Source organism: Elaeis guineensis, chromosome 10 (genome assembly GCF_000442705.2).
Source record: "Elaeis guineensis isolate ETL-2024a chromosome 10, EG11, whole genome shotgun sequence".
Taxonomy (NCBI): Eukaryota; Viridiplantae; Streptophyta; class Magnoliopsida; order Arecales; family Arecaceae; genus Elaeis; species Elaeis guineensis.
The window spans coordinates 17007051-17032287 of NC_026002.2; the positions used below are offsets into that span (position 1 = coordinate 17007051).

Consider the following 25237-nt stretch of genomic DNA (forward strand, 5'->3'; position numbering starts at 1 on the left):
TGTTGGATGTCAAGAATATTATTCTGATGTCTGTTTTGTTTTCTCTATCCGATCAAAATATATTCCAGAATCTAAGTTCTGACAGAGTTGATAATTATCATCCCAATTTGCTCTAAGCTTATTCCTTTTACTTTGGCTTGTATTCTCATTACTTGAGTAAAGTACGCCTTTTTTTATCTTCCTATATATACACCATGTTTTGGATAAAATAAGTCTGGTATATGAAATTAGTTACATAAATGTTGACAAAAGAATTTCCCTTATTCTCTGTCTTTTACTTGATGTACTTGTATTTCTAAGAGAATATCTGATGTAACAGGATCATTGGTGTTATTCTTAAGGAAATTGAAGCTGACATTTCAAGAAACACATTTCTTACCAATTTTAGGATGGGCCCTTTACCGACACTATGTAAAAAGTTTGTCAAGCTTGTAGAGGTCTTGGTGAGTCTCTTTATATGTTAATCCTCTACAGCTTCCTTTTCTTTTCCTGATCAATTGGGTTTCATAATCTTCTATTATTCAAGGAACTGCTAATTGTTCTGTACTGTTGGTTTTATTAATAGCTTTAGTTTGATGCTGCAGAAAGAAGGTGATGCATCAAAGCATGATATTGTGGTAATATTGCTCCAAGACATGTTAGAAGTTGTTACGCGTGATATGATGGTGAATGAGATTCGGTATGTGAACATGATATTTGCATCCCTGAATGGATTGAAATATGAGATCATCTATGCTTAGGATTTATTTTGGTGTCTTGCAACATTCATTCTAGTGAGTTGGTTGACCTGGGCCATGGTAATAAAGATACATTCCCTCGAAGACAACTTTTTGCTGGCACGGGCTCAACACCTGCTGTACTTTTTCCACCAGCAACACCACAATGGGAAGAACAGGTGCTTATTGTTGGAAACATTTTCAATCATGTAGTGTTAGTAAAACAAATAATTCACATGCAACTTGTGGCAGATAAAACGCCTGTACCTTCTATTGACAGTAAAAGAGTCTGCTGTTGATGTGCCTACAAACCTTGAGGCTCGCAGAAGAATCACATTCTTCACAAATTCTTTGTTTATGGACATGCCACATGCACCTTGGGTCCGCAAAATGCTATCATTCAGGTTTGATAATCTATATTATCTCAATCGTTGTGGAAGTCTGAGAGCATGTCGATACTAAGCTGTAGAACTTAACAGAATATATATAAGCCCCCTATAACCTAAAAATGGTGATTGATGGTAATTGCATTACTCAATCATACATAAAGGTGGCCTAGTTAAACTCTCTGGAGTTGATATTTCTATAACTTTTAGAGAAATTTAAATTTACATAAAAAGCAAAAGTTCATTCCAAGACATTGGAACTACAAGTTCCATATTGGTTTTAATAGCTCAATTGGATCCTATTCAAAGGGTGAGTCAAGATTTGCCATCTTGGTATCGGACCCCATACTAGTAAAATCCCACTATAGTGTCGGTACATGGTATTATATAGTATGGTTGTGTCGGTATGGGATGGTATGACATATCGGTATGGTATGGTGAATGCTGGGCGAGCCGTCGCATGATGGTAAGGGTCACCAGTCAGCAGTCACGGGTTCATAACATGGAAGTAGCCTTTCTAAACATGGAGGTAAGGGGATGTATCTATTGATGGCATGAGAGAATGTAGGAAAAGCTAAAATAACAACAAAAGGCATGAGGATGGAAAATTTCTTTAGTATAATTTAGTACAAGAACGAAATGGATGAAGTTGGACAAATCAAAAACCATCAATATTTGGAATGGGCAAAGTTGATGGGTGATAATGCTCAACCAGTGAGGATTGGTCATAAGCTCAAGAAGAACTTTTGGAGACAAAATGTTTGTTGACAAGGTAGATTTTAGTTATATTGAGATAGTATGGGTGCAGCACAATTACGAACCTTAAAGCAAACAAGTAATTAGGGAAACTATTTGAAATTGCAGACAATGAACTTAGCTGGAGGAGCCCTTATGATACTTCAAGTAATTAGGTGAACTTCAATATTGGTTAACTGTTTTTGGTAGTGAGTCGATGGTCATATAGTAAGTTTTATAAAATGAAATAAGTACTCAAACTTTTGCGTATGTGACCTAGACCTACAAAATATTGATGCAACAATCTAAAAGCATGAGGATATTGTAGCATGTACGCTTAGGATTTGGGAATATTCCTACTTATATTTCACAATTGATGGTCAATAGGATGATGGTTTTATGAAATTGAACCTAAAGCTTTCATATGATTAATTATATGGTATATTTAATTGGTAAACTTGGTGTTTTTTACACACGTTACATGTTGGAGTCAATTTTCTCGGACAAAATGCTAAACACAATAGTATTTTTTTTTTTTTCAATATGCCATCACTTTATTATACTTAATAGCAACTAGCAAGTTTTGAAAAGCGAAGCACACCAGACTTATCAATGTGGTGCCAGCATGGAAATTGGAAGGGGCTGATACACATTGGGGTATGCCAAAATTGGGCCTATACAACCTATTTCTAGGCGAATCCATGCATATCAAATTTTCATTGGCCCCAAACCATACTAAACTGAACATTACTGCTCAATGTCTGTTGGCATGGACTTTTAAGGGTTTTCACTTGAAAATATACCAATTTTTGTCTAAACTATTATAATGATTATATAGGCTTGTCAAATTTGAAGAAAATGCTCAATTACTTTAAAACTAGTTTTCCATTAATTGTGCAAATAATAGTAGATTAATTGTCAAAGTTAACATGAAAATAATTTCTGAACTAAGCATATATGATCATTTGAAAAGGAGCTAAGATTAGAAAATAGGAATCCACTTAAAAGAAAATATTATATCATCGACAATATAATGTAGCAAAACTTATTTGATGATAATTATAAGAAACTATATGCGATAGAAAAACTAAACGATATTTCCTTATGATTAACATGTAAAACTAATGAACTATTTGATATAGACGAACATCGTTTTGCTTAATATATGGACTCTTGCAATTTGCTATTGTTAAGTAGTTTATATAAATAAATGATGATATGAAAATGAAGATATAATGCTTATTTGTAATATTATCCTTTGTCGTACAATTTACTTTTTCTGCAATGCATGCTATAAATTAGAAATTTTATTGTATTAGTTTTTAGTTGGTACAAAAATGAACAAGTGATTTATAATAACTATAATTTATTTCTTGTTATCAAAATTCATGACAAAACATGATTATTATCAATTTCTTGTACCATTTTAAAAACTATATCACATATGGAATAGGATGACTAGGTGCACGATTTGTTGTACTATCCGACATGGGGCGTATCGTATTGTACCATACTATAATGGTATGTCATACTACCCCATATCGATACTACCATATCGTATTAAACCGCGTATTGATATTCTAATAGGATTTTATGGGTACGGGGTCCGGTACTGAGATGGCGAACCTTAACTAGGTGACTCGAACTCATACATTTACCATGCTTCTTGCAAAACTGTAGGACTATGACCAAGGCTTTTAAACTTACTTTCAGGTTTGGTTCCTTTGTGGAATTTCCAGGACAATTTTAAGTTTCAACCAAACCCAATTTATTTTAGCCAAAATGGACAAGCTTGGACTAAGACTGGAAGTCCAAAATTAACCCCTAATTTGGATTTTGATTAGTTTGGTCAAATTTAGTTAGTTTTTGCTAAACCTTACCAGTATCTTTTTAGTTTCAATGCTTTAGGCTAGTTTCATTTGAAACCAATTGAATCCACACATTGATGTTTATTTCGAATTTTTGTTTTGGTGTTTATATCATATTACGATTATTTCTTTACTTACAAAAGCACATACCTATGCAATATCAATTTTACATTATTTTTCTCTTATTCTTTCGAATTGGAAAAGTGTATATGTAATAAACGAAACCTTGACGAGCTGAATCTCCAAAGGAACCCTTATTGCAGTACTCCACATCAAGGTTTGCCAAACCAATATCTTAGAGGATTCTAGCTGATGACTGTTTAGTATAGTATAGGTCCATACCATGCCATTTTGGGGCATACCGACATAGAGAGATCCAGAGAGGGAGGGAAGGAGTGAGGGAGGAGAAGGGAAGAGAGAGAGGGGGGGTGGGGAGGGCAATGGGAAACCCTAACCCAATGCAAAGAGAGAGGGAGAGGAGGAGAGAGAAGGGGGGACCGTTACCTTAACCCAACCTCGAGAGAGAGGGGTGGGAGAGAAAGGGAGGAAGAGGGAGGGGGTGGGAGGGACTTGAACGTCGGTGGCGTTCAGGGGGGGGGAGGGGGTTGGTGGAAGGGGGTGTTGTGGCGGTGTTTGTGGGCATAGTGAGGGGGGCACCTCTCGAGCCCCCAAGAGGGGGGGAATCAAGTCATGAGGAAAGGGGGCATGGAATCGAGTCACGAGTAAGGCCTGTGGATGTTTAATAGCATGGGGGGTTATTTAACCAAACCAAGTAATAGCCAGGTCCATGTCGGTTTTTAACTCATTCGGTTCGGTACACCCCAAAGTCCCAAACTATCCTGTTCGGCATGGTTTGTAAAACCTTGCTCCACATAATTGATAGTATTAGCTGAACACAATTCATTCATAGAGAATGTAATCCTTTTCTATACAAAATACAACAAATTTATAACTACATCCATTTGATTACAAGTCCTTGACTTTATAAAAATGAATAAGAAGTGTATTAGTTCAATATTTTTGGGAACTTTACTAAATTCATTGAAGAAGAGTTGTTGGATTAGGCACTAAACTAAAAGCTTCATAATTGCAAGGATAATGAATTTTTGATCAACTGAAGTTCAAGAAGTAAATATATGTATCTACATTACATTTATGTTAGTCTGTTTGATGAATTTCACTTATGTGCGATGTTAGCTTCACCCTTAAATTGTCAAAGTTGGACATATAAAGAATCAATAGAAATAAGGTGTAAAAACTTTCTGAGATTTTTCATTTTTTTCATTTTCTTTTTTGAGAGTTTTCTTTTTTGACTGAAATTCCAATACTTGGAGTGAAACTACCAAAGCTGAAGAGACCGACCGAAATAAAAACCAAAACAAAGTTTTGAAACCTTGATTTCAGGTTTTAACAGTTTTGATAATTTCAGCATTGTGCTTTGAGTTTCAGAGTTTTGGTAAAAAATAGAAAATCTTTTTAAAATAAAAAATAAATAAATGAAAGCAAGTCATTGCCTATAATTTTATTTGGTTTTCAGTTATTTAGGATCTCAATGCTTTCGGACTGAAACTGAGCCATATTTACGCTTATGTATTAAGTGTGTCACATGAATGTGCTAATATACTGTATAAAATACCAAATATTACTCATTCACATGTAAATTAATAAGAGGAGTGTACCAAATATAGGATTAATTCCATAAATTACTTTCCAAAATAATAAAAGCTCCTAGACATGCACATGCATTTTTAATTCTACATATGACTATGTAATTTATAACTTAAAGACACATCAAGGTTGCATTTACCTGTCATAGTAACAAAGCTTATATAATATTAATATAGATTTGTTTATTGGCGTTGGATAAATGCATGATTACATTGATGAGTTTAAGAAAATATTAAACATACTTGTTAAAGAAAGATTAGGTGATAGTTTTACCTAAACTAACAGAAAGCAAAAAATTCAAGCAGTTTGTGATTGTTCTTGCTGAAACTGATCTATTTTGGCTGGCACTGTAAAACTTAATTAAGACAAAACATTAGAGAAAAAGGCAATAAAAATAATTTGAGATGCCAAAATAGGCCATCAGGATCATATTAGTCATGTCAAGGAGTATCGGCTGATATTCTATATAGATTTAGTGTGTGATACAATGACCATATTAACCACTGGTCAATACAGGTTCTGTGCTCAATATTTCAAACTTCATTTTGCAGTAAGAGCAAGACAATTTTTGTTTTTTTATTTCAGTCATCATCTAATAAGTTAATATGACATTTGCAGTGTTATGACTCCGTACTATAGTGAGGAGACTGTATATTCTAAAAGTGATCTTGAACTGGAGAACGAGGATGGTGTATCAATCATATTCTACCTGCAGAAAATCTTTCCAGGTTTTGTAATTTTCTTTTCCTTGGATATGTTAGATCATTACTGATGTCACTACATTAAATTTTCAATTCATTTGTTATTCTGATTGATTTTGTTGTTGGGATACTTTGATTACTATATTAGATGAATGGAACAATTTCATGGAGAGAATCGGTTGTAAAAGAGAGAGCGAAGTTTGGGGAAACGAGGAAAATGTCTTGCAGCTTCGCCATTGGGCCTCCTTAAGAGGGCAAACACTCTGCAGAACTGGTATAAATAATCTTAATTCTAAAATATTTTTTAACAATTTTTTTTTTTTTTTTTTTTTTTTTTTTTGTGGCTACTTAACACTGTGCCTTCATTGCTGCAGTTAGGGGAATGATGTACTACCGAAGAGCTTTGAAGCTACAGGCTTTTCTTGATATGGCTTCTGAAAGAGGTAATGATTTCTAATTAAATTGTTTATGATGAAGTAGACATACATCTCTTGAGATTTAATCTTACCATCTTCGATACTTGTAGTCATTTTAGAGGGATATAAAGCGGTTGCTGATCCAGCAGTGGAAGAAATGAAGAGTCAGAGGTCTTTATCTGCTCAGCTTGAAGCTGTTGCAGACATGAAATTTACGTATGTTGCCACCTGCCAAAATTATGGCAATCAAAAACAGTCTGGGGATCGCCGCGCAACAGACATTCTAAACTTGATGGTTAAGTATGTCTTTTTTTCTCCTAATATCATCTAGACTATGAATTTCTCCTGTGTGATTACAGTCTTACCATTTGATGTCCTTTTTTCTTTATCATTTCTTTTCCTGTTTGTTGAGATATCTACAGGATTTTCTCCTTTTTTTTTAATATTTATTCAGCAAAAATCTACAGTCACACTATTCGGTATCATGTTGTCTATGTTTAGATCATCTACTGCAGTATGACACCCTAGGAATATTTTCTTCATTAGCACAGACATTGATTATTTTAGTTGTCATGTAAATAGTTAACTAATATAGCCGTACTCTTTAGTTGAAAGCTTTGTGCTGTATGTGACATTCTATGATTATTAAGGCTAGCTTTGACATAATTTACAGGACTTTTCCCAAGTATTTAATGATTAAACAAATCTAACTCCCACTTGTGCTTGTATTCCTATTTCATGGATCTTTTTTCTGTTTTTTAACCTTTTCCAAATTCTCTTTTCTTCATTATTTTGTGTCAAGGAAGGTGGAACCATCTCGAAACGCCTGGTTTGGAGCATACTAAGCCATATCGGTGGTAGACTAGGATGGTTCTAGCAATAAAATCATGAAATCGGCGAGAGATGAGAGAATGAGGAGAAAGAGGGAGGGAGAGAGAGGGAGAGGGTGGCGGTAAGCAATGGCTCCAGGAACAAGGTTGAGGGAGGGAGAGAGAGTTTTCAAAGCCCTCTCACCTTTGTGCATTGAAACGGGGGTGAGGCCTCTGCTTTAAAAGAAAAAGGGGCTTTGGTCCTTTTTTTTGTTCTCTTCTTTTTTTGAAAGCACGCTGCCAACTTTACTTGAATAATTCAAAAAAAAGAAAATAATAAGTTGGCAATGGTTGCTGGCTTCACTTAAAAATAATAAAAACATAGAAAAAGGGGTTGAAGCCCCTATTTTGACTCACAGAGGAGAGAGGATTTTTGTCATGCCCCAAACCTCACACTTGGATTGGCCATGTGACATGACTGCATATTCCTCTAGAATGTAATACTAGAGTATATGCAAGGCAAGCAGAACATTTAATATTAAGAGATAAACAATTAGTGCAAACAACACAGTTTTCTTTATTGAAAATTAAAGTTATCCAAAATATATGGTTCCGATACATCCGGTATCAGATACAAAAACTTAACTATTACTACTTACAAAAAGTTCCAACTCAGCCTCATTTAGCTAGGTGTTTTGCAGCTTTGAAAAAAAAAATAAAATTGATAATATGAGCTAACAGCTCGGTAAGGATTTTCTAAGCACCAAATACTAGCATATAAATCATATCAATTCTTTAATGAATATATCTATTAAGAAAATAATGGTTCAAATCTTAACAATCAATAATCGAGCATCTATATGCCCATCTCAATAATGATACCAATATGTTCATCAGATTTCAAAATATGATTATTCAAATATATATAATATTCCATCAAAAACTGCTCTGATGTGCATTGGATATAATCAGATCAGCAATTCAGTTCCACCAGAATTTTATTTTTAACTGCTATTGTTGCTGTTAACACCAGTATAAGCCATTATTATCATTCATTATTTTTTTATAATATACTTAATATGGATCGGATTTGATATTTCGGCATTTGGACTGTTCACCATCGCGCTCTTGCTTGTGACTTGCTATACTCAAGTACCACGTTTTTGCTCGTTGTGAGGCCATATTAATAAGTGTACCGCATTCTGGTCAATGGTGAGGCTATATTGATAAAGGTACCATATTCCTGCCCATGGTAAGGCCATACTAATATTGTGACTAGTCCAGATACCCTAATTTTAAATCATTACAAATTATTCCCCTTTTATTTCATTATTATTATTATTATTTTATAAATTATTTATTTGTGCTATATTTATGTAATTAAGCATAAGGGTTATAGAAAATCAAAGCTTGTAATACATGCAAGTATGCAATGTCCACAATTTCCAGCATATAACACCAATCATTCATAATTATGTAAGTGATTGTGACTAAAGATCCTTATCTTTTTCAGTGACAGAATCCACCCAACATGCCAATTTGATTCGTCAAAAACCTAGAACATCCGATTAACCCAAAATCAATATTTCATACCATAAAAACTAAAAATCATCCTCTTTTCTAATTTACATAATTATGACCTAATTTCCTAGATTTCTAAGTTCTAACTTATCAACTCTATCCTTATTATAATAATCAACAATTAACTTAAGAAACTAATGGACTGAATTTACCTCAATTAGTATGCCGGGATAGAGATCCTGCACTAGTCCCTCCAAACTTGAGTTGCTACCTATGTAAATGAGATCAATCCCAAATTAGAAAAGTAAAGAAGTAATTTAAAGTGAAGATTAATCTTCGATTAAGATTAATCATTGGTGTAAGATACACTGTGGTTCAATCCAAGTGACAAATAGAGAAAGAGAGCATGGGAGATGGTGGAGGGCTTTGGTCCATTTGTGAGGAAAAGGAGAGTAAACAGAAAAGTTCCAATCTGCTGCCAAGGGAGAAAAGGAGGGGGAAGAGGGACATTCCTTTTCTAGTGAAGCAACGGATGTGTATGCTATCCCCTATTTGGTAGCACAACAACAAGGAGGGTTTTGTTCCTCTTCAAACAAAATCATAACAAGAAAAGAAAATAGAAACTTAGATTTCCATTTACCTGAGTTGAGGTGGAAGAGGAGATGGTGATGATGAGCACAGAAAGGAAGGGAGACGAAAAATAAGAAGAAAGGGAAGAAGAAGAGAGGAAGAGAGAGAACTTGGGCCAAGAGGGAGTGTGGGGAAGAGAGAGAGTGTACATATGTGGGAGAGAGAACGATGGAAGGAGGGAGACCGATGGAAGGAGAGGAAGGGAGAGCGACAGGGGCTAGGGGGGTTTCTATCGCATGAAATAGGGGATTTATTTTCCTTTTTTGTTCTTATCCAATGATGGGCACCATCTCAATAGGCGGACCCTGCTAGTTGGATTGACTAGATTGGATCTCACATCTTTCCCTGCATAAATAAATGTTGTCTTTGAAATTTACATACCTAGATTGTGAAAAGCTGAGGATGTCTCTTCTTCGTCTCGTCCTTGAGCTCCCAAGTCGCTTCTATTTCTATATGATTACTCCATTGAATCTTGATGTAAGGAATAGTACAACATCTCAGAACTTATTCTTTTCTATCTATAATTTGAATTGGATACTCTTCATATGTCAAGTCCTCATGTAGCTATAATGGTTTGAACTCCATCATATGGCTAGGATCTGACACATACTTCCTTAACATTGAGGCATGAAATACATTATGTCCACTAGAAAGGATAGGTGGTAATGCTAATCTGTATGCTACTTTTCTGACTCTATTCAAAATTTTGAAAGGGCCCATATATCTTGGATAAAGTTTGCCGTTGATATCAAACTGCATCAGGCCTTTGATAGGAGATACTTTTAAGAAGACATAATCTCTTGAAATTCTAACTCTTGTCTTCTGTTGTCTGCATAACTATTTAGTCTATCTTGAGCTATTCTAGTTGTTCCCTTATTAGTTGAACTTTTTTTGTAGTTTGCTATGCTAGTTCAAGGCCTGATAGTCATTTTTCACCAAATTCATTCCAATAAATAGGGGTTGTACACCTCCTACCATACAATGCCTCGAAGGGAGCCATCTGAATACTAGTGTGGTAGCTGTTATCATATGCAAATTCTATCAGAGGCAGGGTTCGCCATACCGAGCCGAACTGCCCGGTATGGGGCGTATCGAGCCGGACCGGTGCTCAAACGGTCCGGTTCGGACCTTTTTTTCGAGAAACATCCCGAACCGGTACCGAACCGAGCGGCTCGGTCCGGTTCGCTTCCATATCGTCCAAAACCGGACGGTATGGTCCGGTTCGGTCCGGTTCGATGTGAACCGAACCGTACCGACACCCCATGTGCTTAAAGTGACGAGGGGGGAGGGGGGGTGGGGTCGGAGATCACATGCATAAAAGAACCCTGTTACCCTGCTTTGGAGTTCTTTGAGATGTCTCAGAGAACTCCCGAGGGTCCGAAGGTCTCAACAAAACCGTTGAGACCTCCGAAAAATTAGAAAAAAAAAAAAAAACTCTGTCAAATTGCAGGAGTGGTTCGAGGAGAGGCTGATCTTTGGTCGGAGGTAAGATAATGTGTTATTTTCTTAGTAAATATTTTTTTTTTAATTTTTGTTGTTAAAAATAGGATAAGAATGAGAAAGAATGAAAATAAGAGAAAATCATACCAAAATCTTGTGATTTTGGGATGATTTAATTATATGTAATAGATCTTTGAAAGATCTACATGATGACATCAAAATTATTAATTTTTGTTAATTATATATTTTTTAAATATTTTTAAATATTTATTTATTTAAAAATTAAAAAAATTTAAATTTTAAGAAAAAATCAGAGTTTGAGAATCATGTTTGGAATGATTCAAACTACTTAAATCTAATTTCTAATTTTTTTTCAAATATTTGAAATTAAAAAATTATTTTTTTAATTATTTAATTTTAAAAATTTAATTATAAAATAAAAAATATATAAAAATAGTGTTATATTTTAGTTAATTTAAAAATATTATTTGAAGCATATAACATATTTATTTTGAATTTATAAGTTTTAAAATAATTATTAAAATTATTTTAAAATTATATATAATTATTTTAATTATCGTTAAACTATCGTGTTTTGTTATACTTGCATATATTTATAAGAAAAAAATTCAGAGCATAACGTTCTTTCACTTTAATTAATCAGCTATTTTATAGTATATATTTATTTATATAAAAATTATTAAAAAAATAAAAAAATAAAAAATCAGTGTTAGTTTTGAAATTGAGAATAATATTTAGAATGATTCAAAATAATTGAAATATTTGAATCTAACTTGAGATTTTTTTGAAATTTTTTATAAATATTTAAATAGTAAAAAATATTATCAAATAAAAAATATATGTAATTAGTGTTATATTATAGGTAATTCGAAATAATTAGTATTTTGTTATATCTGCAGAAATGAGTAAGAAGAAAGATCAAGAGCGTGACATCGGTTGGGATCATGGCAAGATGCTCTCGGCTCGGCATCATTGGAGATGCAAATGATGCAACACAGAGTTCAAAGGAGGAGGAGTGACTAGGTTGAAGCAGCATCTAGCTGGTGGTTATCCTGATGTGTCGATGTGTCGGAAATATCCGCAAGAGGTCCGACAATTGATGAAAAAGCACTTTGCTGATTCGAAAGCAGCGAAGGAAAGGGCAAAGCAGAAAAAGACTGAAGTAGACCGTCGAGCTGCAGAGCCACCTTCTTATCACTCTAGAGAGTCAGAAGAGGTTTCTGCTCCAGATGATGAGGAGGCACAGATTGAGGCTGCCATTCATGCGAGCTTGACGGATCAGTACCAGCAGGAGGAGATGGTCCGGTACAGAGACCGATTCGGACCATCATGCTATGAATCAGGATCTGAATCAGCGACTGATAGGGGAGAATTCGAGTTCAGGAGGACTACCTCAGTCAGAGAGCCTGGTGGTAGAGGGAGCAGATGCAGCATGTCTTCTCTATTGGAAGCTTTTGGCAGTAGGAGGAGGTCCTCCAGAGATATTCCAGCAGGAGCCAGCATTCAGGATTTGGATCCACATGCTTTGCCCAGCAAGGATTCAAAGCAGCAGAGAATTGACAGTATGCTAAAAAAAGATAAGAAGAAGGATATGTGGCGAGCTATTGGATCATGGTTTCATTTCAGCCATATTCCAGCAAATGCAGCAGCCAATCCTTACTACCGATCTGCTATTTCAGCCATAGAGACTGCCGGCCAGGGTGTAGATCCTCTAGGATCTAAGGATATTTATGGTCAGCTTCTTGACAGCAATAAGGAGGATCTGCAGAGATGGATTGCTTCTTACAAAAATAAATGGCCTACATACGGTCTGACAGTGATGTGTGATGGTTGGACAGGTCCTACTAGGTGGAGCATCATTAATTTTTTGACATACTGTGATGGAAGAATATTTTTTTACAAATCAATCGATGCTTCAGATAAGGTGCACGATGCCACATATATCCTTGGTCTGATGGAGGAGGTGATTGATTCAGTGGGTGAGCAGCATGTCGTGCAGGTCATCACAGATAACGGACCACAATATAAGGCTGCCGGAGAGTTGCTGATGGAGCAGCGACTGCAGATATACTGGACCCCATGTGCTGCACATTGCATTGATCTTATATTGATGGATATCGGAAAGATTCGCAGGGTGCAGCAGGTAGTGGAGATTGTCCAGACCATTACTAGATTCATCTACAATCACACATGGGTTCTTTCATTGATGCGGACGTATACTGGGGGGGAGATCTTACGACCGGATATCACACGGTTTGCTATCAACTACATAGTACTTGATAGTCTTCTTCAGAAAAAAATAGCCCTATGTCAGATGTTTGTCAGTGCCGAGTGGCAGGAGAGCAGATATACGAGGGCCGGTACTGATGGAAGTCATATGGAGAACTTGATGACGAGTCAGTCATTTTGGCAGCGAGCTGAGAAGATAGTGAAGGCTATCAAGCCTTTATATGAGGTGCTTCGCACCGTGGACAGCGAGAGATACCCCCAGATGGGCTTCCTATATTACATGATGGAGAGAGCAAAGAAACAGATCAGTGAGAATAATCCCAAGCATGCTCAAGAATTCATTAACATTATTGAGCGCCGTTGGGACTATTAGATGGGCAGAGATTTGCATCTAGCTGGTAAGTTTGGATTCAAGAATATTTTAAAATATTTTTTCGAAGTATGAAAATAAAATTGTGCTTAATCAGTCTTGAAATTTATCTGCAGCTTATTACTTGAATCCGAGATTTCAGTATACTATTCCGGGGATAGATATGGATAGCGAGCTTCTTGCTGCTCTTCGCAATGTCATATATAAGATGGTGTCCGATCCAGAAATTGCATCGTTGTGTCTGCAAGAGGTATGCTAGTTTAAAACAGATGTAATTATTCAACTAAATTTGATCTGATATATTTATAAATAATAAATATATTTTATTTCAGATGAAACAGTTTAGAGAGGGATCATACAGTTTTGGAGTCCCATCAGCTGTCGTAAGCAAAAAGCAGATAAATCTAGGTAAATTACATATCAATAATGAGCAATGTAGATTGATATGTAATTTTGTTTAATAATATCATCAAATTTGATATATAATTTTGCTTTTGTAGCTGAATGGTAGATTCATTTTGGAACGTCAGCAGAAAATTTGAGACATATGGCTGTCCGTATTCTTTCTCAGATGGTCTCTGCTAGTGGTTGTGAGCGTAATTGGTCCACTTTCGTCCTTATCCACAGTAAACAGAGAAATCGTCTGACACAAAAATACCTCGACGATCTTGTATATGTTCACTACAATCTGAGGTTGAGGCTAAAATGTATTCAGGAGAAAGTTCAGTTGAAGTATACTGATCCGACGCTGGATGATTATGCCGACGAGGATGACGATCCGATCATCGGATGGCTTGCAGGTCAGCAGCAGGAGCCAGAGCTTGATGAGCCAAGATACCCTCCACGACCAGCGAGTGTGATGGCAAGAGAGATCAGGGTGGATCCAAGGCAATGGACAGAAAAAAATATTCCACATAAGGTTCCAGCTGATCAGCCACAGTCTGATGGGACACAAGGGACTCATTCATCACATGACTCGCTATCTGATACATCTTCCCAGAGATTCGAGCGAGAGATGTATAGACGTTCCTCCCGACAGCCAGCAAGAAGGCATCCATCCTTCCAATCACAGGAAATTCAGTCACAGAGGGGCACAAGGAGGGAAGAAAAAGACAGTTGTACGTGCACCACTCTCGAGAGTACAGGAGCGATCTGGTTCAGATACGGACACCAGGGAGAGTGATGATGATACTGGTAGTAGTAGCCATGGATCTGATGATCAGAGAGGAACTGGAGGACAGGAGACCATCGTTTATGAGACACAGCCACAGGGTGATATTCGATTCACCGGTGAGTCTCAGTTTACGTATGTCACACAGGATAGGGATCATGGTGGACGAGTCGGTAGAGATCGTGGGGAGCCGATTTCATATAGACGATGGGCTCCTAGAGGTCGTCCAGCACATGATGCAGCTGCGGATGATCTTGCATGTGGAGTAGGATCCATGAATGTATCTGGATCATCCTCGCATTATGGATCCTATTATCCACAGCCACCTTATGATCCATATGCATATGGTGCATCCGAGGCATCATCTTCTAGTGGTTACTACCCTATGCAGCTTGGAGCAGCTCCAGGATCAGATTTTGCTACTGGCATATTTGGATGGGCTCCTCCACAACCGTACCATCATCTTGAGGATACTTCTCAGAGTCAGAATTTTAGCGAGAGGTCTGAGATGTCTTACAATCCAGAGAGGATGCCTTATGGGATGATGAATATTCGAGAGTACGGTGCAGCTTGGCTAGAGGGTTGGATGGATGTCCCTTCAGACTATGTTGATGATCCAGATATCTACGAGCGTCACAGACACTCGACAAGAAATTAAATACAGAGTACATCTTAAGGTTCGTATATCAGTTATTGTGCTTTGTACTTAAATATTTAGATACATTTTAATGCGTATTTTATATATTTTTTCTTTAATTTTAAGATGACATAGTTGAAATATAATGTAAATAAATATATATTTAAAATTTTGGATCAAGAGTCTTTGTACCGCAACCAACTCCAAATTGAATCCAAATATGTCAATAATATGCAATATAATGCCATATCGAGGTTGTATTTATCAATTATTAACTTTAAAAATAAAAAAAAATTGAAAATAAAAAAAAATTATGTATCGGTACCGGATCGGTACGCCCGGGCATATCGTGTGTCGGTACGGTACGATACCGGTACCGTATCATACCGATCAGGTACCGGCACGTCGTCCGATACCGGTACAGCAAACTTTGATCAGAGGCAAGTGACTACCCCAAGGACCTCCTAGATTCAAGACACAAGCTCTCAATATATTCTCAAGAATTTGGATGGTCTTTTTAGATTGTCCATCAGTTTGCGGATGAAAGGTTATACTAATGTTCAATTTGGTGTCCATGGCTTTATGTAGGCTTCTCCAAAATTGAGACACAAATCTAGTATCTATATCTGACACAATAGTGATTGGAACTCCATGCATCCTCACAATCTATGCAACATACAAATTGCTAACTTCTCCAATGAGATTCCAACTGACTTCATTCATCGATCAATAATCACCCATATAGCATTGTTACCTTTAGAGGTTCTGGGTAGACCCATCACAAAGTCCATGGTTATATGTTCCCATTTTCATTGAGGGACATAAATAGATTGCAAAGGTCTGATAGGTCTCCAATGTTTAGCCTTTACTTGCGGACATATTAAACATTGAGCGACATGCTCAGCAATGTCCTTCATGCCAACTAGTCTCTAATATTAATGGACTGCATCTTTCTTGGCTAAAGTTATCTTGTTTAGGAAATTGGTACCAAGGACTATTAAAAAATTGACCATCAATCATAAAAATGCGCATGGTCCACAATCTTGGTATCGAGTACTACACTAGTGTGTTATTGGTTCGGTATGGTACGAGCTGGTATAGAACATTATTCATCCCTATATTGAGATAGCTCTTGTGCCATTTTTCTCACTTTTTATCTCGGTACATCTTGACATAAGGTGGTGCATCTCAATACAAGTCAATATGCATCCTACTATGTCTCAGTACACGTTGATACGCCTCAGCATTGATCCGTATGGGCTGATATAGGGCTTGTACTAATTTGAATATGATTTTTATACCAATTTCAGATTGGACGCCTTGAACCGGGCAATTCATGGCAGTATTGCAGCCCATGATATGCACAATCCTTGTGTGCAGCCTTGTTATCTCGAATTTGTACTACATAGTTGACCTTGTTTTGATTTGATAAGATTTTAGTGAGATAATGATATCGAGTTTATAGCATAAATAGGTGCATTAGGTGACTGTTTAGCATAGTTTGTTCATAACTTTTCTTTTCAAAACCATTCAAGAGATTCTTATGTCCTACATCTCTCTAAATTTATATTGATAGTTTAAAGTAATATCACTTGTGTAATGATGGCAAGGTTATCCATCTTGATATTGGACCCTATACCAGTATTGTCCTATTATAATTTCAATACACTATGATATGAGATGGTGAGGTGTTCCAAGTGTCGGTGTGGTACGAGACTGTACCGGTATCGTACAATATGGTATGCTCAGTATGGTATAGTATCGACCAGTACGGCAAACCTTAAATAATGGTCTTGACTTTATGACAATTTTTTTGGTTTGCTGTTGGTTACTTTTTTGTTGATATTCTTGGAAAACATAATAAGTGGCATATTTTGTTCATGAGCTCATGTATTAGCTGGGCTCAAATATTGTTATGTGTTGTCCTTTTACTTCCTAACTTACTAGCTGCTAGCACTGCTTGGTCACTAAATCTATGCATCCTCATTTGCTGCTAAGTGGTGAGTTGTGGTTTGGATCCCCTTGTGTACAACATACTTCAGTGTCTTTTCAACCAAGCTAGTTGTGTTGTTTCCTAGAACCTCTCATGTGAGGACCCATGTAGGCAAGTATTTAGTCCCATATTAGCTATGCACTAGGTAGAGCTTGGGTGGTTATATAGATTAAGGAACCCAAATAGTACCTTTTAGGTAGTCATTTTGGATGAGATCTTAGGTTGTCACAAATAGTATTAGAGCAAGTCTAATCCATAGCCCATGTGGGCTAGGGGACACTGTTACATGAGCCCATTAGGATTGACCGTGGGCTAATCGTGGTGTTTATGATGGGATTTATGGTACTTATGATTAAATTTGAATGGATGTGGACTCTTAGCATGGTGAGAATGTCGAGGCTTATATAGGAGAAGAATATGAGGATCCATGTGGGCATGTGTCTAGTCTCATGTTTAGATTTGAATGGATGTGGACTCTTAACATGGTGAGAATGTCAAGGCTTACATAGGAGAAGAATATGAGGATCCATGTGGGCATGTGTCTAGTCCCATAGTAGCTATGCATTGAGTAGATCTTGGATACATATACAGAATTAAAGAATCCAAATAATACCTTTCAACCAAAGTTTGCCATACCGTACTGAACCGGTCGGTACACTATCTCATACCGGACCGATGGGGAACCGGCACGATTCGGCCGGTAAAATCGATACACCGGCGGTACCGAAGAAAAAAGAACGAAAAGTGAGAAAGAGAGAGAGAGGGGAGGGGAGGGAGGGAGGTGGGAGCCGTCGGAGGCTGGCGGTGGCCGGCTGCAGCCATCGGAGGGCTTCCAAGCCCCGTATCGCCCGATAGGGCTTTCAAGAGAGCAAAAAAGAGAGAGAGAGCGCTCGAAGGGGGACGGAGAACCTACCGAACGGACGGTGCCTCCGTTGCGAGGCTCCCAGTGGCCGGCGTGCCGACGCCGACGACCTGAGGGCAGTCAAGCGGGTGGAGCCCCTCCACGGCTCCACCCCCTTCTTCTTTTTCGAAACAGACGTCGTCTGTTTCGATTTTTTTTTTTTTTGTTTTAAACTTATGAAGTCAGCAACTGGGTTGCCGACTTAAGAATTTAAAAAAAAAATAAAAATAAAAATCGTGAAGTCAGTAAATTGTTTGCCGACTTCACTTAAAACCATGTTTTTAAAAAAATTTGCGAAACAGGGGCGATGCTCCTGTTTCACGCCTGCGGCACCGCGCATGGACTGCGCCCTCCGACGGCCACGGCAGCCAGTCGGAGGCCATCCGGTGGCCCCGCCGGCTCCTTCCCCTCCCTCTTTTTTTTCATCCTCTTTTTCTCTCTATTTCTCTCTTTTTTTCTTTCAGTTCGGATCGTCAGTTCGGTACGGTATGAAACCATACCGAACCGTATTGCCGGCCGACCGAAATTGTTGGCGGTACCGGTTCAGCATACCTTGCTTTCAACTAGCCTTTTTGTGTGAGGTCTTGATTATTACATCCCAAGTGTTAGTTATTATCACAATGTATCTGAAAAAAATCATGCATCTTTGAGATTAGGGGTGCTATGCCCAAGGTTTATCATATCATATCGAATCAGGCGGTATAGGATATTGTACCATATTAGTCTGGTACGGATACGTGGTACAAGATATCGACATTGGATATATCGAGCTGGCCTCATACTGATACAATAATAAGTTGGCATTGGTACATGGCCTAGTATTGTGATGGCAAATCTTCGCTAGATCAGTATTAAGGCTCGGACCAGTCAGCGGCAGCATGATTTGGCACATCCCCATGCTATTTTGTGCTGGACTCGAACCAATAGCAGAGAAGGTGGGGAAGAAGGAGAATAGGAGAGAGAAAAAGAGAGAGAGAGGGAGAGAGAGTGGGGAGGAAGGGAGAGGGAGGGAAGGAGTGGGGAGGCTGACGAGGCCATCTCGAAGGACAGAGGAGTTGCTCCGCCCTCCTTCGAATCAAAACAAGTTTGACTCACCCTCGTTTCTTGTTTATTTTTGCCGACTTATAGTAAAGTCAAAGGCAGTCTTTCCAGCCTCTCCCTCTCCTTCACCAACCCCCCTCTCTTTTCCTCTCTTTCCTTCTTCTCCCCTTATTGGTTTCTCATTTCAAACATCGAAACCATCCTGGTCCACCACCAGTATGGTTTGGCACACTCCGAATTGGGCAGTTTGATACAGTTCTGCAATGCTTGTTTAAGATCATGTTAGACTATGGACCTGGGCATCCAACAATGCCATAGCTCTTGTTTGTGGACCAATTAATGGGTCCACTTGTTAGTGGACTCGCTAAAGAAGCATCTCTTGCAACCCTTTTGGTCACCATAGTTGCCAATTAATGGGTCCACTTGTTAATGGACTCGCTAAAGAAGCATCTCTTGCAACCCTTTTGGTCACCATAGTTGCCAATCCTTCCTTTTCCAGTTTAACCCTGTTGGTTGTTCGGTTGAGAACTTGAGATTCAGCTTTTCTATATTAATCCTTTGTAAACTACAAATGTTACTTGTCTTTCTCCTGAATCACATGACTGGTGCTTACTGACTTGTAAGGTCAAATTTCACACTTTGAGACAAATCATGCGAATTTGTACAATGGCATATTGAATTTTGTTATGGTCGATGTGTTTTTTGAATCTGGACACCATTTGACAGGCAACCCGTGACATGCTAAATGGTATGACTGACTCCATGTCATGTTTAATTTATCTGTGTTTTTTTATGTATGTAAAGAAAGAATACCGAACAGAGAAAATCATAATTTATTAGTTCATTTGTTTTCATATCATATTTTTCTAGTAAGATCTTAAAGTGTATGATTTGGTCAATGAATGAAAAATAATTCACATTTAGAGAAAACTAGAGTATAAATCTGGTTAATTTGAACCAAAATCATGGGTTTTAGGTACTTTTATAACAGTTAACCTATAATAAAATGAAATTAAAGGGGATGGAAGCACAAAAACAAAAGAAATGTACAACAATAAGCTGCAGCAAATTTACAATTTCAGATGAGTTTTCTTTTCCATAGAAACTAAAATGCTTGTCTTCTACTACAGTTATCCTTCTTTACGTGTTGCATATATTGATGAGGTTGAAGAAAGAGAAGGTGGAATGGTACAGAAAGCCTATTATTCAGTACTAGTAAAAGCTGTTGATAATCTTGACCAGGTGATTATCCTTTTGATTTTTTCCCCTCCTTTCTTGTGGGTAAAACTGTTATTTGAAGTTTAAACTATGGTGTCCCAATAATTAGGTATAGCTATACTAAATGTGCTCTGTCTTTTCCTTTTAAAAGGAAATCTATCGTATTAAGTTGCCAGGATCTGCAAAGATTGGTGAAGGAAAGCCAGAAAATCAGAACCATGCTATTATCTTCACTCGAGGAGAGGCTCTTCAGACCATTGATATGAACCAGGTAATGAAGATATGTCTGAATTTTCTAGAAACAGATTTCGAGCCACTAAGAGTAATGATTCTTATACTTTTTGCTTAATAAAAAAAAATGTGTAGGACAATTACTTAGAAGAGGCTCTTAAAATGCGTAACCTTTTGGAAGAATTCAATGAAGATCATGGAGTGCGTCAACCAACCATTCTGGGTGTACGGGAGCATATTTTTACAGGAAGGTAAGAATGGTTTTCGGGAGCCATAAATCAATTTCACACATGTGGGACAATAAGACTGGTTTATGCTCTCTAATATGTCAAATATATCTGTTTTGCAGTGTGTCATCCTTGGCATGGTTTATGTCAAATCAAGAAACAACTTTCGTGACGATTGGCCAAAGAGTCCTTGCAAACCCATTGAAGTGAGTTCCATTATATTCATACTCACAGTACATTACCTCATTAGGTTTAATGATATTCATGTCCTGTCAGATGATATATCTGTTCTACAAAATTCTATGCAAATCTCAATCATGTATTTTAGATAATTCTAGGATAAACTTAGTATGAGGCACTTAGAATGATGGATTTAACCTTCTAACAAAACAAGTAATTCCACGTAAGCGTCACTTTTGCAACCAAGGGCTAGTGCATACTTTCTAATTGGTTTATCTCGTACATGTATCTGTCATTCTTTGGAGGTGCTACATCAACAGTGCCATGAGTGTACTTCAAAATCAGACCTTTTGGTACTGTAGCTAATTGTTGTTGTAGCCTTGCCTTAATTTGGTATGTTCATGTTCAATGTTATTTAGCATACAGGGTGGGCTAGTCAGGAGGCTGCAACTGCTTATTCTTCTAACATCTAATTTCTGTTTACTTTATTCACAAACAAGTTTAAATCTCTTCTATACACATGTCATATTAATTCCATGTCAAGTTTTTTTTATCACAAATGTATCCTGAGGATGTAGCCAAGCTATCCATATTCATTGCTATAATGCCTGCTCTTCAAAATAACTTTGGTATATTGTAGTTTCTGATTTATATCTGGCATATTAATATTACTAGCTTTTGCTGGATGCTGTATGGTCTTACATGGTTCGCAAGTTGCACTGCTGACTGACCATATGAGGATTTTACTTGTGGAGAATATAGAACCTTCAAAGGTTTTTCTCCTTCAAAATTTATCAGAACTTGTCCTGATAGTTTTAGTTTTCTTTGGTATGGACAGGGTTCGTTTTCATTATGGTCATCCAGATGTGTTTGATAGGATCTTCCACATTACCAGGGGTGGCATTAGCAAGGCATCTCAAGGAATAAACCTGAGTGAGGACATTTTTGCTGGTAATTTCATGTAATCCTGAACTTCGGCGATGATTTCCCTTTTGTGTAAAATCTTTCATTTTGTTTGTTCTTCCAGGTTTTAACACCTTTTGTTTTTTTGGATAAAACTCTTCCAGGTTTCAACTCAATGCTAAGGCGTGGTAATGTCACCCACCACGAGTACATTCAAGTTGGGAAAGGCCGCGATGTAGGGCTTAATCAAATCTCACTATTTGAAGCTAAAGTTGCCTGTGGTAACGGCGAGCAAGTACTTAGCAGAGATATCTATCGTCTAGGCCATCGTTTTGACTTTTTTCGTATGCTGTCTTGTTACTTCACAACTGTGGGATTTTACTTCAGCTCACTGGTAACCTAATTCTATTTCATTACCTGTCAAACTAGAATAATCTCTGGAGCAAATTTAACAATAGGGCTTACTGAAAGATGAGATCATAGTGACCAAAAATATAACATCTATTATTTAACTAGTAAAAAAAATATGAGCAGAATAAAACTGGCAAAAGTAGGATGGATTAGCCAAAAGAGGTTCCATTTTATAGTTGTAGGTAGCTTTTCTTCTTTTTTAATGCCCATGATATTTTTTAATATTCAACAACTTTCTTACCTTAAATACATGCAGATGGTTGTCATTATATTATATGTCTACTTGTATGGAAAACTTTACCTATCATTGAGCGGATTAGAAGAGGCAATTCTGAAGCAAGCAAGGATGAGAGGCAACAAATCCCTTGAGGCAGCCATGGCATCTCAATCCATAGTTCAGTTAGGCTTATTAATGGCTTTACCAATGGTAATGGAGATTGGACTAGAAAGAGGATTCAGAACTGCCCTCGTTGACTTCATTGTCATGCAGCTTCAGCTTTGTGCAGTTTTCTTCACATTCTCTCTTGGAACAAGGGCTCATTATTTTGGGAGAACAGTCTTGCATGGCGGGGCAAAATATAGAGCAACTGGGCGAGGATTTGTAGTCCGGCATGAAAAGTTTGCAGAGAATTACAGGATGTATTCGAGAAGTCACTTTGTGAAAGGGCTGGAGCTGATGATACTGCTGATAGTTTACAAGTTGTATGGGAAAGTGGCAAATGGCACAATTACCTATATGCTAATCACGTCATCAATGTGGTTCCTTGTGGTAAGTTGGTTGTTTGCACCATTCATTTTCAACCCATCTGGTTTTGAGTGGCAGAAGATAGTGGAAGACTGGGATGATTGGACCAAGTGGATAGGGAGCAGGGGTGGCGTTGGTGTACCAGCAAATAAAAGCTGGGAGTCCTGGTGGGTTGAAGAACAAGAGCACTTGCAATACACAGGATTCTTGGGACGATTTTGGGAGATTATTCTTTCTATGCGCTTCTTCCTTTTCCAGTATGGGATTGTCTATCACCTGAACGTGACCAATGGCAACAAAAGCATTCTAGTGAGCTTCATGCCTTTTAGCTTAGTGTTTGCGATAATTCAACCAAAACATGAAGTAGGCCCTTCTTTTTCCTGGTATTCTGCTCAAACAGCAGCTGTAACCAAAACTACATAAATAAATAAATAATGCTGCTGTTTTCTAATAATTTTAGGCTTCTATCCATGTCAAAGTGGCAAAGTTGGTTGCATTGCTCATTTGTCATTCGACTAATTACTTTTACGAACAGGTGTATGCCCTGTCCTGGTCGGTGATAGGTGCAGTGATGATTATACTCAAGGTCAGTTCTTTTCTGCATTGTGTTTCATTCATAAATTTGGTATTGCTTTTAAATGAGTCTCTTTCTGCAGATGGAGTCCGTGGGCAGGAAGAAGTTCAGTGCAGACTTCCAACTTCTGTTCCGGTTGCTCAAGCTATTCCTGTTTGCTGGGTTTACTGGCGCAGTATTCATCCTCTTTGCTGTTCTTAATCTGACGGTGGGTGACATTTCCACCAGCGTCCTTGCCTTCATGCCAACGGGATGGGCCGTGCTTCAGGTACCGTTTTCCTTTTGAAAAAGGTTAATTCATTTCATGCATTTACAAGCGGAAAGTTCGGTTGTTCTTCTCTCTCTCTCTCTCTCGTTATATATTTTTCAGTTCTTGCTAGTACCATGAGCCCCCAAATAGAAGCCTTCATATAGTATAATCGGACTAATTATTACGATGTGTTTGGAGAATTTTTTTTACCAAGGAGCCTTGCAACAAATTTCACAATTTCATGCTAGAATATCCGATGCAGATATCACAAGCATGCAAGCCGATTATAAAGACACTTGGGCTATGGGGCTCAGTCAAACCATTTGCTAGGGCATACGATTACGTGATGGGTCTTATGATCTTTGCACCAGTGGCTGTGTTGGCATGGTTCCCATTTGTTTCGGAGTTCCAAACAAGGCTGCTATTCAATCAAGCATTCAGCCGAGGCTTGCAGATTTCACGCATTTTGTCTGGTGGGAAGAAACATAACTAACCAGAAAGAAGCCTGAGAGGAAAGATGAACAAGGCCGAGAGGAACTTGGCGGCTTAAAGAGGAAAGACGGAGGTGGGGCGACACAAGTTTATATTGAGAGATTTCTCTGCTGCGCACTGTGCTTTGTGGTTTGCCTTTGTGCTTGCCCTACTAATATGAGTCGTAGGTGTAAACCGTGCATGTTACCGCTGGCATCTCGATTCATCAATGCTCGAGCTTATCTGCGAGTAAACCTGCTGATCTGTTTGCCTTTACTCATCTGTTTAGAATTTGGGCCACTGCAACTGACTCCGATCGATATGCTGCCATTACTTCCTTTATACTCCGGTTTCTTTGCCCAATAAGGCCTATATGGATGGTTGGGCTCAAAAACCTATGGTGTTCGTGAGTTGCATCAGTACAACCGCGAAACATATTGAATTGTGGGCTGGATTTACAGCACATGATGTACATTGCGTAATTTCTCCTGTACTCTATAATACGATGCATCAGCTGAAAATTTTTTATGATATTTTTTGATATTCTCTAATATGGTACATTGATGGAAAATCTCTTCGGTATTCTCGGATATTTTATAATATTTTTTAATATCAGCTATTTTTTTTATATTTTCTGATATTCTCTAATAAAATTCAATCATCAGCTCCAAGAGGTAATATTCCTCGGTCATAGAAAATGCCTCTAACTTGTTGGAAATCTTTCCTTTGTCCTTAAATTCTTTAACAATAAGATCAAGAAGAAGGCGGCATCCC

The 25237-nt window shown here is 37.7% G+C and overlaps 1 protein-coding gene, 1 non-coding gene and 1 pseudogene across 2 annotated transcripts in view; all 3 read left to right on the forward strand.

Moving 5' to 3' along the window:
• The window catches only part of LOC140852067 (callose synthase 5-like), a 45683-nt gene extending 20669 nt beyond the window's left edge, over positions 1 to 25014 (forward strand). Inside the window, exons 23-40 of the mRNA XM_073244800.1 lie at positions 320 to 443; positions 585 to 679; positions 775 to 895; positions 969 to 1120; positions 5992 to 6101; positions 6223 to 6348; positions 6449 to 6517; positions 6601 to 6790; positions 20384 to 20495; positions 20623 to 20742; positions 20838 to 20953; positions 21052 to 21135; positions 21948 to 22060; positions 22177 to 22406; positions 22680 to 23477; positions 23704 to 23754; positions 23825 to 24010; positions 24255 to 25014. Of these exons, the coding sequence (XP_073100901.1) occupies positions 320 to 443; positions 585 to 679; positions 775 to 895; positions 969 to 1120; positions 5992 to 6101; positions 6223 to 6348; positions 6449 to 6517; positions 6601 to 6790; positions 20384 to 20495; positions 20623 to 20742; positions 20838 to 20953; positions 21052 to 21135; positions 21948 to 22060; positions 22177 to 22406; positions 22680 to 23477; positions 23704 to 23754; positions 23825 to 24010; positions 24255 to 24485 (3028 nt within the window). The 3' untranslated portion in view covers positions 24486 to 25014. The remainder of the gene's footprint in view (positions 1 to 319; positions 444 to 584; positions 680 to 774; positions 896 to 968; positions 1121 to 5991; positions 6102 to 6222; positions 6349 to 6448; positions 6518 to 6600; positions 6791 to 20383; positions 20496 to 20622; positions 20743 to 20837; positions 20954 to 21051; positions 21136 to 21947; positions 22061 to 22176; positions 22407 to 22679; positions 23478 to 23703; positions 23755 to 23824; positions 24011 to 24254) is intronic.
• On the forward strand, positions 6446 to 6523 carry LOC140852304 (small nucleolar RNA J33). Its single transcript, XR_012135206.1, has one exon. It is a non-coding gene; the product is annotated as a small nucleolar RNA J33 (small nucleolar RNA).
• Positions 11804 to 16731, forward strand: LOC140851961 (uncharacterized; annotated as a pseudogene).
• Positions 25015 to 25237: the final 223 nt, after the last annotated feature.